Consider the following 17,451-nt stretch of genomic DNA (forward strand, 5'->3'; position numbering starts at 1 on the left):
CCTCACTCACACACACCCCCCCGCGACACACACACACACACACACACACACACACACACACACACACACACACACACACTGAGTACAGTACAGCCACACACAAGCATGGAAAGTCTGTCTCTTTCTCTGTCCCTTTTCATCTCCCTGTCTCTTTACTTCCCCCTCTCTCTCTCTCTTCTGCGTTCATTCACTGTCTTTTTCACACTTGCTACCATTTTCCCCCTGCCAGTGTAACTCTATACCACCAATTAAGTGTAACACAATGGATGCCCCCCGCCCCTCCCAGGCTGGCCCTCCTGGAGGTCAGCCATGTGGAAACATTGTTCCACATTCCTCACCAAGTCAATAATAAATAAAACATCACTGCCTCTGTATTTCTGTCTCCTCTGCTGCCATATACTCGCTCTCATCCTCAAAGCTACAGAGGGAACTCCTGAACATGCACAGACAAAAACTCCTACACAGTGCGTCCCCTCTTGGACAGCTTTTCAGAAAATGAATCTCTTCAAATAACCCGGCGTTCTTTTGCCGTTGTGACCCGGCTCTTTTCGGTGACCACGTGACTGTGGATCAAATAAATCGAGTATCACGTGTACTACTACCACTGAACTAAAACCTAAAATGTTCTGCGCTTTACAAGTGTAGATTTACCATCTTAGAATAAGACTCAGCTCAAAGCACTAGTGGTCGACATGGTCAGGTGTCTGAGAGGTAATTAACTGTCTGGTGCAGGGACGTGGGGACGTCTACCTTAACCGACAAGCACCTGACTCTTAGCCAGGGCCCCGGGGTGCTCTAAAGTGGCTGCCAGACTGTTACACCTGCCAGCTTCCCATAGAAAGACACAGAGACTTCTCGAAAGAGAGACACATGAGATATTTTGAAGAGAATGGCAGAGAGACCCCGCTGTGGACCTTTCTCTCATCCCTCTTGGCCATGGGCCCACTTCCAGCTTATCCAGCCTACGGCAGGTCCCGTCACTCCAACAAGCCCACCAGAGGACACTCAACAGTGGGCATGTCAATACAGACATACCCTTGAGCAATTTTCCACTGAAAGCAGATTTTTTCTTCAACTATTACATTGTTTCTATTCGTGGTACCAATCTTTAGCATACAGAAAAAAATAAAATGTAGCTATAGTTTGTAAATAGCAACTGTGGATTTAGCGTGCATGATGATTTAAAGCTTCTCCAGGAGTGGTTACAGTGCACAGGCAAAAGAAAACAAAAACACTTTTATGACAAGATGATTTTGTTCCCTCAACAGGCTAAAACCTCTGGGTTATGTAAGTGAATAAATTACACTCCCTTAACCCCACTATCATGAGCTACTCACTCTAAAAGTATCACTGCTTCAGTGGAGCTAGATAATGACCACAAGTAAAAGGACTACATGGCCCAGCTGGGTGGTGGCTCTCAGACATGAGATTATGAATGAGTATTATTATTATTTATCGTCCATGCACCAGTTCAGCAGCATAAAGCAAGTTATTAAAAAATCATTCTTCTCTCAGAAAAACTGGACACACAATGACATTTTCATTCAAATAAATAAAAACTCTACGACTTTCTATCCCGGACTAATACAGCAAAAATCTGATTAAATCTGTATATTTGCTGCTCTGTGTCTGGTGGGTCTGTCCTGGGAAAACTCTGGCGCGCAGGAGGTGATGCATTTCAAATTTCCAGCAGCAATAAACAGAAACAAAACTATGTGTGAGCTGCAAAAACTAAATGGGGTGAATAAAGTGTGACTTCAAAATGACATCTGCAATGTGCAGTGCAAAAAAAAAAACATTATTGTAAAGACTGCACATGACCAATGTTTTAATATCAATGTTTTAAGAAAAATTTCACAGGTGTTAAGTGTCAGTAAGGGCTGAACAAAAGATATCTCTTACTTGGATCCTCTGCAGAGCAGTGGAGGCCTCTGTGACACTCTGTGGCACATCAAAGCATTTGGCGGTGCTGATTTTGGCGTTGACCAGCCACTGCTGGAAGTCTCTCAGGGCTGTGCGGAACCTCTGCTCCAACAAGCGCTCCTTGTTTTGACACTCTCTGGATGCACGAAGACTGAGACTGGGGGACAAGAGAAAGGAAAAAAGGACGGATTCAACATGTTGTTCAGAGGTTTAAATGAACAAAGAAAGAAAGGCGTTACAACCGCAGGAAGTGTTTGCTGTCTGCCGCCCATGTGCTCGCCAAAACAAAGACGATACATGAGCAGATGCTCGGATACTGTAAAAACTGGCCTCAAATTACAGAGGAGGAGGAGGAGGAGTAAGGGAAGCCTAGGAGAGGACCACGAGTGAGAAGCAGGCAGGTGGAGAAATGGCAAAGTGGGTGAAGTGGAAGGAATGAGCGTTGAGGCAAAGAGGGAGAGCGGGGGGATGGTGTTAAGGGGTACTGCGTAGGAGGGGGTTGAGAGGCAACATATGAGTGGGGCAAGAGTTTTACAGGGGTGACAAGATGGAGAGAATGAGCAATGACAGGATGATGCCGTAAGAAAAAGCGTGAGATGGAAGGGATGTGGCAGGGAAAATGCATGTGAGGGAGACGTTACGGTGAAGGATGATGGTATATTAAAGGGAGACATTTGACATTCGGGATTTAGTGGTCTGTATTTCTTCACCAACAACTTATCACACGCTGAGACTTTTTTCTGTAAGTAAAATATCCCTCAGAATTTATAGCTTGAACCATGGACTACAGCTACAGACTGATAATATCAAGTGTTATATATAGTCAAGGACGTTTTGTATATGAAAGGATTTCAACACATGCAATACATGATGAATAAAACTGAAATCGAAAATGTTAAAGTCTGTCTTTAAGGAACAGCTAAAGGAGTGAATAAAGACAGGAAGAATGTTAACACCATGATCCATAATACTACAAGGTGGAATAATGAGTGATGCAGACAAAAATGTCAAAACTGGACAATTGTTTTTCAAATTCTCTTTCTACAGTATCTTCACCTGGCAGCTACAGTACGGTTAAGTTGAGGGAAAGATTGCGGATGCAGTTAATATTGGCAAACATGAATCACAGTCGATCTCCTGTGTAAAAGAAAGTGAAAGTTACATCCACCACCTCCACACTTTCTTTTCAGGTCACACTACTACCTGCATGGCACTGAATGAACTGTACAATATTGATGTAATTTCTACAGATACTAGCACATAACCCTAACCCTATGATTAGGTTTGGCGATTTCGTTTGACACAGCCATGAAACCTCAGTTGCACAAACAATACTTTGAGTTAATAGCATGCAAAATCCTAATGTGCATAATAGTGAATTCAAATTCAGACTGAAAATGACAAAGATGTAGGATGACGAAAAAAAAAAAAGCATTGTGTTTCTTGCATAGTGGGCTGTGGGTAAAGGTTATGCGGGGAGGCGGGGGTGGGTGGAAGAAGTGATGGAAAGGATGACAGCAGGTAAACAAGGTGCGCAGCTGTTTAAGCAAGAGTAACTGTCCAAAGGGAGGCAGGGAAAAAAGAAGTCAAAAGCACACACCCCCTGCTACTGTAGCACACCTCAACACACACAAACACACTTTAATAGACACAAAGATGTGCACACAAACACCCTTGAGTTTTAATGATGCGATGAGGGCATGAAAGGGTAACACAGTGGGGATAGCATGAGTGTGGAAGAAGCACTTTTTTCTGCTGTGACAGACAAAATCTGGCATTTGCTATAAGGAGGAGGAGGGGAGTTACTGCCTTTTCCTCCTCTATCTCCTCTCTTCTGACTACTTTTTTTTTTTTTTTCACTCTATCTCTCTCTTTGCTCTTCTTTCCGCAGTGCTTAATGCAGGACAGGTGCAAAGAGCACACAGGCCAAGTCTATTACAGCCTAAACAGCCGAGTGAATGGGGAAGGGTGCAGTTTTTGCCAATCAGCAGCCAAGGCCAATTACCCGCCAAAGCATCCCCAAGAAGTTGACCTCACTCAGGTTGTCTGCCAATAAACGTTAGTCACAGTGCTTCATCACACTACCCTGCAGTATCACAAAATGGCTAAATTAATATTACATCCATGCAAATTAAGCAGATAAGTTCATGCTTGTGTATGCATGTGTTAAATATCTATGGTTGTGTTGTTTCGTATGCGGTTGTTCTTTTGTAAAGGTACTGTGTGGTGTATTCACAAGCAAGCGATGAATGTAGGCAATTAGAACTCAGTAAATAGACTAACTAACAACTTATCAGCATGGAAAACAAAGACCATCCAAATGTATCTGATTTCTCTCAAAATCACACTCAGCCTCGAGTAAAATTCAAATCGGAGAAGGACACAAACCACAATAAACGCAGTGAACAAGCGGAGGTGAAGGGAAGGTGGTGAAATGTCGCTTAGCAACTGGTGGCTCTTGTGCACTCTGTCACCTTTCACCTCCGTCTGGCTGACACACATCACCACTCTGTGTGTGAGATGGCCACACACGTACATACACACACATCGACACACTCTAACACAAGTAAGCTTATAAAACTGGGCACTAACCCCTTTCATTCAGACATGTGAGCTGTGTTTTGGGAGAACTCAACCCTGTGTTTGCTGTTGTGGAATGAATGACTGGGTCATGCACTGTCTGGTTTTGTGCATTATGTGTAATATCATTATGTACAATAAACTTCTCCCAGTGGGCTAATAAACAGGAATGGGCAACATGAATGAAATCTTAATCACAATATTATTAAAGATACATTCATAGTCTGATGCCACAGTACAAAAAATATATGCAAAATCATACGATGATCTAATTAACATTCAAATAAATTATGCAGTTATGCAAAGCAGCTATGTTGCACTGTTATGCATTGCATGAAACCAAATTCTTACATGTGTAAAAAAAAAAAACTTTCATAACTAATGTATTAGTTTATAATTATAGCTACAGCTAATTACTGACATGTAGAGCAATAACATGGTAAGATCATGTCATTATCATATAAACAATAATAAGTTATTGCCCAGCCTTAGCTAATAAATCTCAGTTTCACTTCATATCCACGTAACGAAAACACACACACACACACACACACACACACACAAGTAGCCACCACACACTGTCCACTAACACAGAAAGATTCCTCTCACCTGTTGTGCTGTTTGATAACTGCGGTGACCCGGTCTGATTGTGAGCCCAGGTCTCTGGAGTAGCGCACCAAGTCGTTCAGTTGGCCTTTCAACTTCTCTGCCATCGGCTCCGCGCTCTGCAAGCCCTCCAGTATATCCTAAACAACACGGACAAACACCAGCTGGCTCAGCGTGCGTGCATGTGTGTGTGTGTGTGTGTAGGTGTCAAGGAGAGACAAACACCCAACGGATCTGCATGACACCCTCTAATAAGAGCGCTCAAATTCCTATTCACACCCTGACTCGATTCTTTTCTCTCACATCCACACACACACACATCCACACGCGCACACACACACACACACACACACACACACACACACACACTCTCTCTCTCTCTCCAACACATACTCACAGTGCTGCTTGTACAATAGCATTTCTGTTCTTCGCGGAGTGTGGCAGGAAGGAGCTGTGGATAACGTTCTCCCGCTCTCCTCAGCGTGCCTCACATTCTGCACTCACACTGTCATGAAATCCTGTCCCATGAAATATGTACAAGCTCTCTCTCTCACTCTGACTCTCACTCGCTCGCTCGCTTTCTTTCTGACGTATGACCAATAAACAACCCTCCCTCCCTGTTCTTGTGGACTCGTTGCTCTCCTCTCCTCCTTCCCTCCCTCCTCACATCGTTCTACTACTTTCTCTTCCCTCCTCTCTCCTCTTTCCCACCCCCCCCTCCCACTCCTTGCACTTATTCCCTCTCACACATTTTTCCTCTTTCTCACTCTCTCACGCTCTCTCCCGGTGGAATTCAGCTGTCAGCCCTCACAGATGCAGGATTGGTTCAAACGCGCACAAACGGGCGCGTAACGAAAACAAGGCTGGACACAGGAAACAGGCTGGAGGAGGAGAGAGAGAAGCGGAGGAGGAGGGGGAGACTCCTCCTCTGTTCTCTGACAGCCCCAAATTGAGGAAAACCAGAGAAAGGCATGGCTGAAGAAGCCTGGGGAGGAATATGACGGTGTACATGCTGGCATGGCCTTGACAATACAGAGAAAATGTCACACTGTAAACATCCTGTGGAGGTTAGAAACAGAGCAGCGGGGAGGGGGGGAGGGGGGGGGGGGCAGGAGCATCTAAGAAACAACCCCTGCAGCCAAGAAAGACATCACTGTACACTTCAGTTCAAACAAGTCAGACAGGGAAAAGGAGAAGGAAATGAATAAGGGAATGTTTGGGGAGGGAGAGATAGTGGGAAATAATGGCAAAAAAAAAAAACAAAAGGAGGAGGGGCAGAGGGAACGGGGGGGGGCAGAAAATGAGGGAAACTGATGGGATTGTAGCTGTCACTCCTTCGTCATCCCAGTAAAGCTGATTTACAAACTAATCTGTTTTTAGGATTTACAAATAGAATGGATAATTACTGACAGAGAAAGCATAGCTGAATGCAGAAGATGTATGTCTGCACAATGTGTGTGTGCCTGTGGGTCCTTTCCATTAAACAATGCTAATCATCTTCTCTAAAATTAACATAGTGCAGAACTGCACAGTAGCCCCTGTCAGTTTTTACACATCACAATTCGCCAACCCAAATCCCATCTGAACACAAGAGTTTATTATTTTTTAAATCAACCATTGTGAGCAGATGAATAGTGAATAATTTAGACATTATGCTGCCATTTATTTAAATCCCATGTTACTGTACCTTAGCCAGCTGCCATCCTTCCACTGCTTCCTCGCCGTTGCTCCGCCCTTCAGCTTTAATCAGCTCCTGGCCCCACCTCCTCAGCCGTCCATCCAGCTCTTTCAACTCGTCCTCCAGCCGAGCGGTCAGACGGTTGTATTCCTCTTCCGAAGCCGCAGCAGCTGCGAGGGCCCCCTCCAGGCCGTCCCTGGCCCTCAGAGCGGCCCCCTCCCACTGCTCCAGAGCCTGGGACAGCGCCCCCAACTGTCGGTCCATGGCCTCGCAGCCTCCCGCCGCCGTGTGCTCCGCCGCGGTTGCTGCGCTCCGACGCACCCGGCTGAGGCGCTCTCGGCCCTCAAGTAACCGACACTCCACACGTTCCTGAGGAGGTAGGGAAGGTAGAGAGGAGACAAAGTTGCTACGGAAACTGTGGCTACGGAAACTACAATCTCCGGATGTGCAGTCGATTCTATTTGAAGCTGCCCACATAATCATTTTCTCACATGTCTCCTGCTCCATCACTTTCTATCTTTATATCTAATTCTTGGATTTTTTTTCCCTGCACTCTTCTGATGTTGCGACATCCTGCATTTTCATTTGCTTTCTCAGTATTCTCTCACTATTACTAATTTCATCCTCCGTCTCCATCACTCTACGCCTCCATCTCTCATTCTGAATGGAGAGGTAGCACTTGGAAGGTAGAGGGTGTGAAAAGCAAACACTTGAGTGTGATGTGATAGCAGCAAGCTGATAGAGGGATTACAAAGAGAAAGAGAAAACAGCATCTGATCTTTTGATGTGCGTGATATTATATGACCATTAACCTTGAGACCATGAATGGGAAATGAAAATGGTGCAAACAGCTTGTGTATATAACAAATTATATTTCCTCCTTTAGTGAAATGCTTCACACCATGGCTCTACAAACACACATTTATAATGTGATAATTAAGGCCCATGTGTGAAATTCAAATGCAAATCAATATCTCTTCACATATTTTCCTCTCCTCTATAATTGCAGAATTATTAAACAGGGAAAGGCTTAGACATTAATTCCACTGCTACTCATTATTAACTCTTTTTTTTTTTTTTTTTTTTTTTTTTTACACGGTAAAAGATCAACGTATTGGCAGTAAAAATGTGCCTGGAGAGATTGAGATACTTGGCTGTGATATGGGAACAAACTGAGAACCAATTTCAATTCCCTATATAGTTTGCCCTCCCTCATAGCAGGAGTCCATTAAGATTAGATAGGTTCCGATAATTCAGCAATCAGTTACCTTAGCAACAGATAATACAAATAAAACCTTAAAACTGGGTGTAGGTTCACAGATGCACCACACACCCCGAGGCATGCCTATGACACACACGCATAATGGTGTTCATTCAAAGAAACATTGCTTACTGTTACACTGGCAGTACCTAAAAATAAAAACATAAACCGTCATCATTTTTCAGCAGCACTGAGTTGAATTATTATTCTAATATATTTTTATGGTGTGCAATACTCATAGAGGTAATACTATCTCAGTTCAAGTGTATTTAGTGCCTAATAAAAATGTCACAATAACGAGAACGCAATCATACAGAAGTGTCAACAAAAACCAGCACTATCATAACTATATCAACATGTGATTTAAACATTTAAATATTGCAGTAAAGTGGGATAGTTTTCTTTGACAATGAAGTCATTAACATTGCCCCAGAAAGGACACACTTATGCTCTACAGCATTATAGTCCTCTCACCTGTTGGACATTATCAAATATGATCTGTCAATATATCAATCAGATTGATTGTCAAACAAGGAATTTGATTATTGACAAAAGTGACAAAAAATATATAAAGATGACAAAAACGTCCATAGGAGTCACAAGAAAAGTATAAGTTGCAGACATCAAATCAACTGCAGGACATACTGTAGGCTAGTTTATAGTGATAAAAGTTTTAATACAGTATGAGATCAATACTTACCCTCACTTCTGACAGTTTCTTTTTGATAGAGTTGGAGTCTCCTGATGTATCAGACCAATGCTGCAGCTCCTCTCCTACAGTCATCAGCCAGTCGGTGAGCTCCCTTACAGCCTCCAGGTATTCTTGGTGTTCCAACACTACGGCCTGCGCAAGACGTACTCTCTCCTACAGAATCAACACAAACAAACTTCATGTTCATTCTTTGGTAACTGATAAGATCATCAAAAATGTTTCAGCAAGCTAAAAGATGGTTTCTTTACTATCTGTACCGAAGGATAAAGTAACAATCCTCTGTACCTCCACCAAAGTTGTAAGGTCATCAAACTGTGCCTGCAGCTGCGTCCGAGCACCATGGTTAAAGCTGGCATCACCAGTCTTCTTGAAAAGCTCTCTGGCTTTTTCTTCCAGGCTAGATAGTGCCACCTGGTGGTCTTCCAGGTCAGCCAGCAGGGCTCTAAGTCTCTCTAGCTGAGAGGCCTTTTCTCTAGGCCCGGGCTGCGGGGTAAGCGGGGCGCACACCTCCCGCTCTACAGCCTCCATCCAGCAGCGCAGCTGGGCAGCACTGTCCAAGTATCCTCCCCACTGTGTGACGGTCCACTCCAGTCGACTGAAAGGGAGACAATGGATCTCTGTGTTAGACTGTGACTGGCACACATGGGAATTTTACAGTCTGAATAAAAAGAAAAACAGAAAATAAAATGCATCTACTGTTATATTTCATACATGTCACTTTAAACTCAGATAATCTTGGTACAAGACAAAACTCTCCTCTGTATATAAAGCACAAAGTCTATTTCAGACCCAGACATGGCCAAGAAACATAAATAGCCTGTAATACTGGCTTATTGCCTTTATCCCCTTTTATCGGGGGGTTCAAACACACACAGACACAGATACACACCCATAATTTTCCTTGCCATCTGTTACCCCTGCATGTACAAATAACGCCAATATCTGCACACTCACACACACATGCACCTCCATTTCACCTGCTACCCCTTGCCTCCTGTTATCCTTTTCTCCTTATAATACAAACACACCCCATGTGTGACCCACTGTTTGCCATCCACTATTTAGCCCCTAATGAGATCAATTTTTTCTTGGAGTGCCCATAATTGCTCAATCATACACACACACACACACACACACACACACACAGAAACTGGTGCATGTGCACACTGTCATGCACACACATACACAGAGGAGCACTCGCTAAATCAGATACATCAGTCAGAGTTACAAAATGAGACAAATATTTCTCATTATGTATTTAACCTAATGGTAATTAATGGCATTCAGACATCGATCTATCAAGATGAAAATAACAATCATGTTCCCAAGAGAGGATTTTTTGGCGCACAGGTAATTGGCCTCTAAAATGTCCAGGGGAAAATGATTTAAAGGCACATTAAAAAAGCAAAAATGGCTAAATGAAAATATGCTTACAGTTCACAACAGTATATACAATTCTTCAGTGCAATGATGACAGACAGGATCACTTCTTTAGAATTACAGCCATTAAATGGCATTTTAGCTGATCATTCAAGGTGAGCAGTCTACCTGTGGCAGCTCATGGCAGTCACAAGCAGCGTGGCCCATGCATCCTCCACTTCCTGAAGCTGAGAGCGGACCACGTCCTGTCCAGCGGCTCCATAGCTGCGCAGGGCCAACTCACCCTTACCCATCGCCATATTCAGCTTGACCTCCCCCTCCCCCTTCAAAAGCAGGATGTCCTGTGCAAACAGAGCGGGGTCACAGTTGGACATCAGAATTTTGGGTGAAATGTTCTCAAGTAAACAGCCCCCTCTATAGACTGAAATAGAAGTCCAAAAAATATATTAGTATAAAATGGTGAAATGATAAAGAACAATATAATACAGTACGTGCATGCCTAAAACTTCTAACAACAATCATTTGTATAATAATTCATGGAAATTTAAAAGATATATGGTCGACTATCCAAACCCCTCCTCCTCACCTGTACAGTCTCCAGCCTCTGCTCTAACTGCTCTTTGGTCCCCATTGTGCTGTCTACTGTACCCAGTCTCTCCTGGATCTCCTCCAGCCAGGCCCAAACTCCCTGGAGGGTCTCTCCAAAGGCCTGACTCTCCTGGCAGCCTCGCAGCCTCTCCCTGGCTGCCTTCAGTAGGGCTTGGTGCTCCATCTGGAGCTGGCCTGTCACTCTGACCTCTCCTCCTGACCCCCGACCTGCTTCAGACAGACACTGGGCCTCCTGGCAGACACGCTCGATAGAGTCCCTTACAAGAAAGAATAATATGTTTTTGTTACGAATATTTAACAGCTGATGTTATGCCATCTATAACCTATGGCCTCACACCCACATATAAATACCTTCTCGCTAGCAGTTCCTTATGGAGGTTTTCCATCCGCTCCAGCTCTTCTGTGGTGTCAGGGGCACCTTGCTGGCTCTCTGCCCCAAGAACAGGCTCGCTCTTGAGGCTGAGCTCCATCTGCTTCAGCCAGTCTCTTATACCCTCCACACACTCATCAAAGCTGTTAGGGAAGAGGAAGAGAGTAGAGGAGAGGAGGAGAGGCAAATTCCCATTTTATTGAAATTTCTTTACATAAATATACATGACATGACAAGAGTGAAGACTCACTTTTTCAGGAGGCAAATACTCTCTTCCAAGTCTCGCTGGCTCTGAGAACAGCTGTCCAGGTAGCTCCTCCACTCTCTCTGACAGGAGGAGAGATGCTCTTGGACCTGTGCTACTCCAGCTTTGGGCAGGTGGATTTGGAGCGTCGCAGCCTCCTCACAAATCTTAGAGAGACGCTCCTCACCCTCTGATGTCTGCTTGACTGACACCTGTGGGTGTAGGAGGAAGAACATGTTCCAGCTAAATTTGACAGTCACAACCCTCAGATTTAGATTTAGATTTAAAGCAATCTTCATGTAGGTAAAATATGCTTAAATAAGAGGCTTCATAAAATCATTACTCTTACGTCCTTCTCTGGAAGTATCTATAGTCTTTGTTTGACTCTCAGCACAATTCCTACTACTTTCCAAGTGAAGATGTTTGTTAAATACAAGATTTAGCTTGGTCCTATGAAGCATTATTGATGATTATGTATAGTATCTGATGATGCTTTTATTCCAAAGGACAATACAGGAAAGTATGAGAAATGTATACACTTCATTCTTAAATATTTACCATGATAATTATTTGCACTAATCTGTTAACTTTCTTAATATAAAATGATTGTGGTGTCACAATGTCTGGTGTTGTTATTATTGATCATGACAGACCTGAATGTGCCCATGATTAATCACAGTTCCCTAGCAACTGCACCATCAGTAAGAGTAAGTTAGAGTATGATATAACAGTACCTTCAACCTTTGTAACTTGGCTCCAAGAATGAAAACATCTCCTGATTGGTTTGAACATTCTTTCAGCTCCAACTTTAGATCTGCAAGCCAGGAGTGCAAGTCTTGGACGAGCTCTGCATCGATGGAGAGAGAGAACCAGTGAAACAAAAAAAAAAGAGAAATAGAGTGACAAGTTGAGAAAAAAAACCCCTGATGTGTGGTAAGATGAAGGCCGAGAAGATTTAAAAGTGAAGGAAACAGACGTAGGGGAGCGAGAGGAGGAGATGTGTTGAGGCAGATGGGAAGTGTGGGCGTGTCTACGCTGTGCAGCTCCAGGTTGCCCTGGCAACAAGCCCAAAATGACTCCCTCGAGAGCAGATGTGACGAGAGCGCCATTACTCTCCGAGGCACAGGTGTGTGTCTGAACAATGAGAGCGCAAAGGTGTACCAGACCGTGTGTGTCAATGGAGTGTGGGTTGTGGTGGGCGGATTGAGTGCGCTCTGGGGAAAAATGTAGGATAATCAACACTAAATCTGTTGCACCACTAAAAAGAACAAATGACATTGCACCATGTAGTTGTGTTGTGTTTCAATGGGTGATTATGAGATTTTAAGTGTTATTAAAATCCCAATTGCTCCTCATCAGGGAGTAAGTTATAGTGGCTACATGAGTGCTGTAACTGTTACACAGATTACTCAGTTTATTTGATGGACATAAAGAAAAATAAAGCCAATGTGTATCTGGAAAGCTCAACACAATCTCTACCAGCCTTGATGTCATTTTTTAGTAGATTATTTACTTTATTTACTTACTCAGGTTATAAAATAAACGTCCAAAAGACACAGGTTCTTAATTTCAGGTGTAATCTACCTCCAGACCTTTGTGAAAAATACCAGCTAGGTTTGGAAAAAAAAGTCAGTGAAATGCTTAGGGATACAAATACCCAAAGATTTACCAGGAAGAAATCAATTATAGGATTCTTACCAAGGAAACTGTGGCTGATATTCAAAGATGAAATTTGATATGCTACTCGAGTCTTAGTTTATGCACAGAATCAATTAAGACGAATAATTACCATTAGCGAGTTTACGAAGCCTGTAAGGGACAGGGGGGAAGTTTGATAATCACACAAGAGAAATGGGAGGAGATATTTAAACAACACTGTAAAACAGGTCTGCATCCTGAAGAAAGTATGCTAGCTGTTATTGTTGTTGTTTTTTTTTTTACCCTTGCTTAAAAGAAGCCTTATTCAAATCATCTGTGGGAGATCTTGTGGGAACAAATATGCAAATCATTTTCATGGATTTTAGAGTTGTCCTTCGGTGGCTCCATCTTGGACTAAACTTCATAGCATCCTGGAGCCTGTCTCCCAAACCAAAATCATTTACATCTTTGAATTGATGTACTGGATTAAACTGGATGAGCTGGAATGGAGGAAGATGGATAAATATTTTTGGTGACTATTATTGGTGGCGTCCAAGAAATGGCTGAAAAAAGAAATACCTGGTGCTGATGAGTGTATTGATCTGGTGTACAATATTTATGTACTGGAGATAATTACTTTTAACTTGAGAACTCACAAAGATACAGTTGTTGAGAAGTGGACTAAATGGTGCCACCTGTGTTGCAACCTTCAGACCAGACTTGTGTAAATATGCTCCCATTTTTTCTTCTCTTTTTTCCATGCTTAAAAGATCTTTGTGTCCTCTTGGTGTTAATTTTGTTAATGCTGTTTTTGGTTATTATATAATTAACATCTATAAAAAAAAAAAAATTTTTAAAAAAGAATTGTAAAAAGAAAATAAATAAAAAGCCCTCTTTAAAAGAATTTCATTAGACATCTAACAGACTATCACACTGAACAAAATTCAAACAAAACTGACCCATCATATGTCTTACCGTTGAAGTGAAGCTGTAGCCCATCCTGCAGGCTGCCCCTGGTCTTGGCACAGCGCTGAGCAACAGCCTCTGTTCGCTTGGCAATGGAGGTGAGGTCGGAGGAGAGGCTTGACAGCTCCTGGGAGGGATGTGACCTGCACAGGGCGGTCAGGGCATCTCTAGCTGAGTCCATGTCTGCCCGCTGTTGCTGCACAACGCTCTGCAGGTCCTGTAAATGGAGAACGGTGACTATGTTACTATGTGACTATGACTTTATCATTAAGACTAGGATGTGGTGAAAAGGGCAGCGACACTCGGTGGGTTTCCAATCTGTTTTTATGTATTGATGAAAGCAAAAAGCTGAAACAGTCAACTAATCATAATATACTGTACATGAAGCATGTGACTTAAACTTCTACTGAAGAGACAAAAAACTGTGTCGGACAAAAACGGATCTGTGTGGCACAATGAGGAGATTGTAACTTTACATGAAGCAAACAAATACCATGTTTCCCTCATGTTTTCTACCTTTCTATTCTATTGCCCCCTCTTTTTCACATAACAGCAGTGGAAGGAAATGTGCACTAATTCACATTTCCTCTGTTAGTTTTATTGAAATGCGGTTAAAATGTGTGCTGCATTCTGATGTAAACCCACTTATTGACAGTAAGTACTGCAACAATCCTGCAGAAGTGTCCTAGAGCAAGAGAGAGTCCCAGCTCAAAGGATGTTATTATGTAGCTGAGCTTGGCCTCTGACCGGCTAATTCTATTGATGGATTATTTCTATTTAATGGAGTATTGCTTTGCCTCTGTGTTTAAAAGGTTCTATACAAATACAGTTATGGTCATAAGGGCAGCAATTTAAAAAGTTAATGCATCACAGATTAAAATTTGTATTGCTATGTTAATGTGTCCTTATATAGGGCATGGTTAGTAGTAATATTAAGCAGCAGGGACAGCAATAGAAATAGGAATACATATAGGAAGACTGTGTAAATACCTTTGATGTAAGTATCACATTTCTATATATACTACGTATAGTTCTTGAATTACTGTATTCTTGTAACACAATGCAGTGACAATAAATAATCAATGATAGTACCATACCTTGATAGTATCAATATCTTCAGGGGAAGTAGCTTCAGTGAGGTCAGACAAGGAACCCTCAACTGCCTCCAGCCGCTCGGCCATCTGGGACATGAGGTCCTCAAGTCGCTGCTTTTGGAAACTGAAGTAGGTCAGAGTGTGTTTGGCCTGGTTGTACACCTCCTGCGCATGGGCCATTTTCTTCCTCAGATCTGACTCCAGGACCTGGTTCAATAAAGACATTCAGCAACATTGTGCAACCAAAGCAGATGTAGACAAGATAGAAGGAGTAAAGAGGAAAGTATGTTTATCATAGTATGTCACATGATGTGGAACTGTTCTTCCTCTTATGTATGCTGATACATTGTGAAGATTGTATTTAAAATCTACATATACTTATGCAATACCATTTGAGAGGTAATGCTATATCTACATTGTCATTCCTGTGACTACAATACACTAGTTGCACAAAACCACCAATGGCAAACATTACAGACAACAGGGTTCGCTTTAGTGATGACATTTTTGCCTCATACAACAAAAAACAAAATCCCACTTCCCGCTAGGTAAAAATGATTGTAATGACATTTATAATACAATCAAATATAACGAACATGTCAGTTTCACCACCGGCCTCCAGTTTCAGTGCTTAACCTACACAGAGCCTAAAACGTCAACAACATCATTGCATTACATCAGATCCTCAGTGAAACATTACCCCTGGCCTAAAGGACAAGATAAAAAAATATATATTCTTTTGCTCTAACAGCTTCAGCAAATTCCTCCTGTGTTTCTGTTCTGCACCAAACTCACCTGCATTTGTAATGGGGTTTCCTGCAGTTTGGCTCGCTCCTTCAGCTCCGCCACTCTCTCCTGCAGGGCGTCCAGCTTCTGCTCCCTCTTCTCAACCTCCGCCTGTAGAACAAAGTGCCGGTTACATCACAACTGCTATGAACTCACTCTGAATATTACACCACCATCATCATTAGGTCACTCTTTCATGCAGACTGTCCAGCAAGCTCTGACCTGAAAGGTGGTGAGCTGGGCCTCTGTCTTCTCCTTGTCACCGAGATTGGTGACGCTGTCTGTGAGGTCAGCGATGGCGGTGGCGGCCCACTGGTTGATGTCCTGCTCCGTGGTCTTGAGGTCGTCCCACAGGGCCACACAGTAGCCAAGTCTCTCTGTGTTGGTTTGTATCCTCCCTGAGACCTGAAGGAACAGAGAGCAGCAGTCTGTTTGTGTACAGGACAGCATACATCTCAAGTCAACAAGAGACGTGGGATCTCCGTCTTTGTGTTTAGTTTTCACTCCGTCTCCCTGTAACAAGGGATGGTAAGCCGCACTGGGAGATGGAAGAAAAACGAGACTTAATTGGTTTGACAGCTGTGGGGTTGAGAAGTGAGAGAGAGAGAGAGAGAGACAGAAAGGCAGATAACGTGTCTAGACTTGTTTATATTTCTGTCTCATTTGTGACAGCTGAGCAGCCAGTTAAATCCCATAAGAGGAGAAAATGGAAGAAAAAGGAAAACAGACAGAAATAAATATCATTAAAACAGTTTGGCAGAGCTGTACTGTAGATGTCATAATTGAGTTGTTTTTCTTCATAGTCATAGTAAACAACACCACAAATCTCGTCATACTCCTCACAGTTGTTGTTATCATACTTCAGCTCCAGACCTGGGCAAAATAATATTGACAGTTTTTAGAAAATTCACGGAGCAGCACGTGTCAGGATGAGGACAATTCATTAACACCACAAATCTCAAGACAGTATAAATTTCACAATGTCTGACTGAGTAGCTCTAGGATGTGAATGTATCAAACATTTGTCTATAAAAAAAAAAAAAAAACAAAAAACAGCTGAGTGACTTCTGCTGTCAGGATCACTTTACCAAAACAGCTGCATGGCACAGCATGTGTTTTCAGGCACCACTCACCTCCAGCCACTGGTCTCTTAACGTCTGCATGTCTCTCTGGATGGAGCGCGTGTCGGAGTTGGGAACCTTCTCGAGCTCTCTCTGCAGGTCTTCCACTGCACTGATGAGCTGGTCCATGTCTTCCTGTTTTTCCCTCAGCTCAGTTTGGACAGTCTCATGCTGGAGGGAAGGAGAAGAGCGCAGAGGGAATGACAACAGACCACCACTAGAGGGAGAGATAGTTTACAAACTAGAAGGCTTTTATTTCTGAGAGTTTGATATGATATCAGATAGAGTGATATGCAGGTAAGATTATACACCTTTAACTGCGATACATGTAAATAAATAACTGCAGAATTACAAAGTGCAGTCATTTTAAGAAAGGAAAACAAATGCCGCCCAGTGAAAGCTATCAATCAGTCTGCTGATTTGAAATAAAGGATTAAGTGTTCCTTAAGGGGTTGAGTGTTTTTCTGCATCTTTAGCTTGATA

General features: G+C 42.8%; 1 protein-coding gene across 1 annotated transcript in view; it reads right to left on the minus strand.

Moving 5' to 3' along the window:
• The window catches only part of LOC111236785 (nesprin-1-like), a 126,091-nt gene that overhangs the window by 70,767 nt on the left and 37,873 nt on the right, over positions 1-17,451 (minus strand). Inside the window, exons 41-55 of the mRNA XM_022765644.1 lie at positions 16,981-17,139; positions 16,070-16,252; positions 15,857-15,958; positions 15,065-15,268; positions 13,977-14,184; positions 13,153-13,172; positions 11,370-11,575; positions 11,101-11,262; positions 10,727-11,006; positions 10,309-10,481; positions 9,046-9,355; positions 8,749-8,913; positions 6,797-7,156; positions 5,113-5,249; positions 1,903-2,080 (exon numbers count right to left, since the gene is read on the minus strand). Of these exons, the coding sequence (XP_022621365.1) occupies positions 1,903-2,080; positions 5,113-5,249; positions 6,797-7,156; positions 8,749-8,913; positions 9,046-9,355; positions 10,309-10,481; positions 10,727-11,006; positions 11,101-11,262; positions 11,370-11,575; positions 13,153-13,172; positions 13,977-14,184; positions 15,065-15,268; positions 15,857-15,958; positions 16,070-16,252; positions 16,981-17,139 (2,847 nt within the window). The remainder of the gene's footprint in view (positions 1-1,902; positions 2,081-5,112; positions 5,250-6,796; positions 7,157-8,748; positions 8,914-9,045; positions 9,356-10,308; positions 10,482-10,726; positions 11,007-11,100; positions 11,263-11,369; positions 11,576-13,152; positions 13,173-13,976; positions 14,185-15,064; positions 15,269-15,856; positions 15,959-16,069; positions 16,253-16,980; positions 17,140-17,451) is intronic.

Source organism: Seriola dumerili, unplaced genomic scaffold (assembly GCF_002260705.1).
Source record: "Seriola dumerili isolate Sdu_G_001 unplaced genomic scaffold, Sdu_1.0 BDQW01000025.1, whole genome shotgun sequence".
NCBI classification, from domain to species: Eukaryota; Metazoa; Chordata; class Actinopteri; order Carangiformes; family Carangidae; genus Seriola; species Seriola dumerili.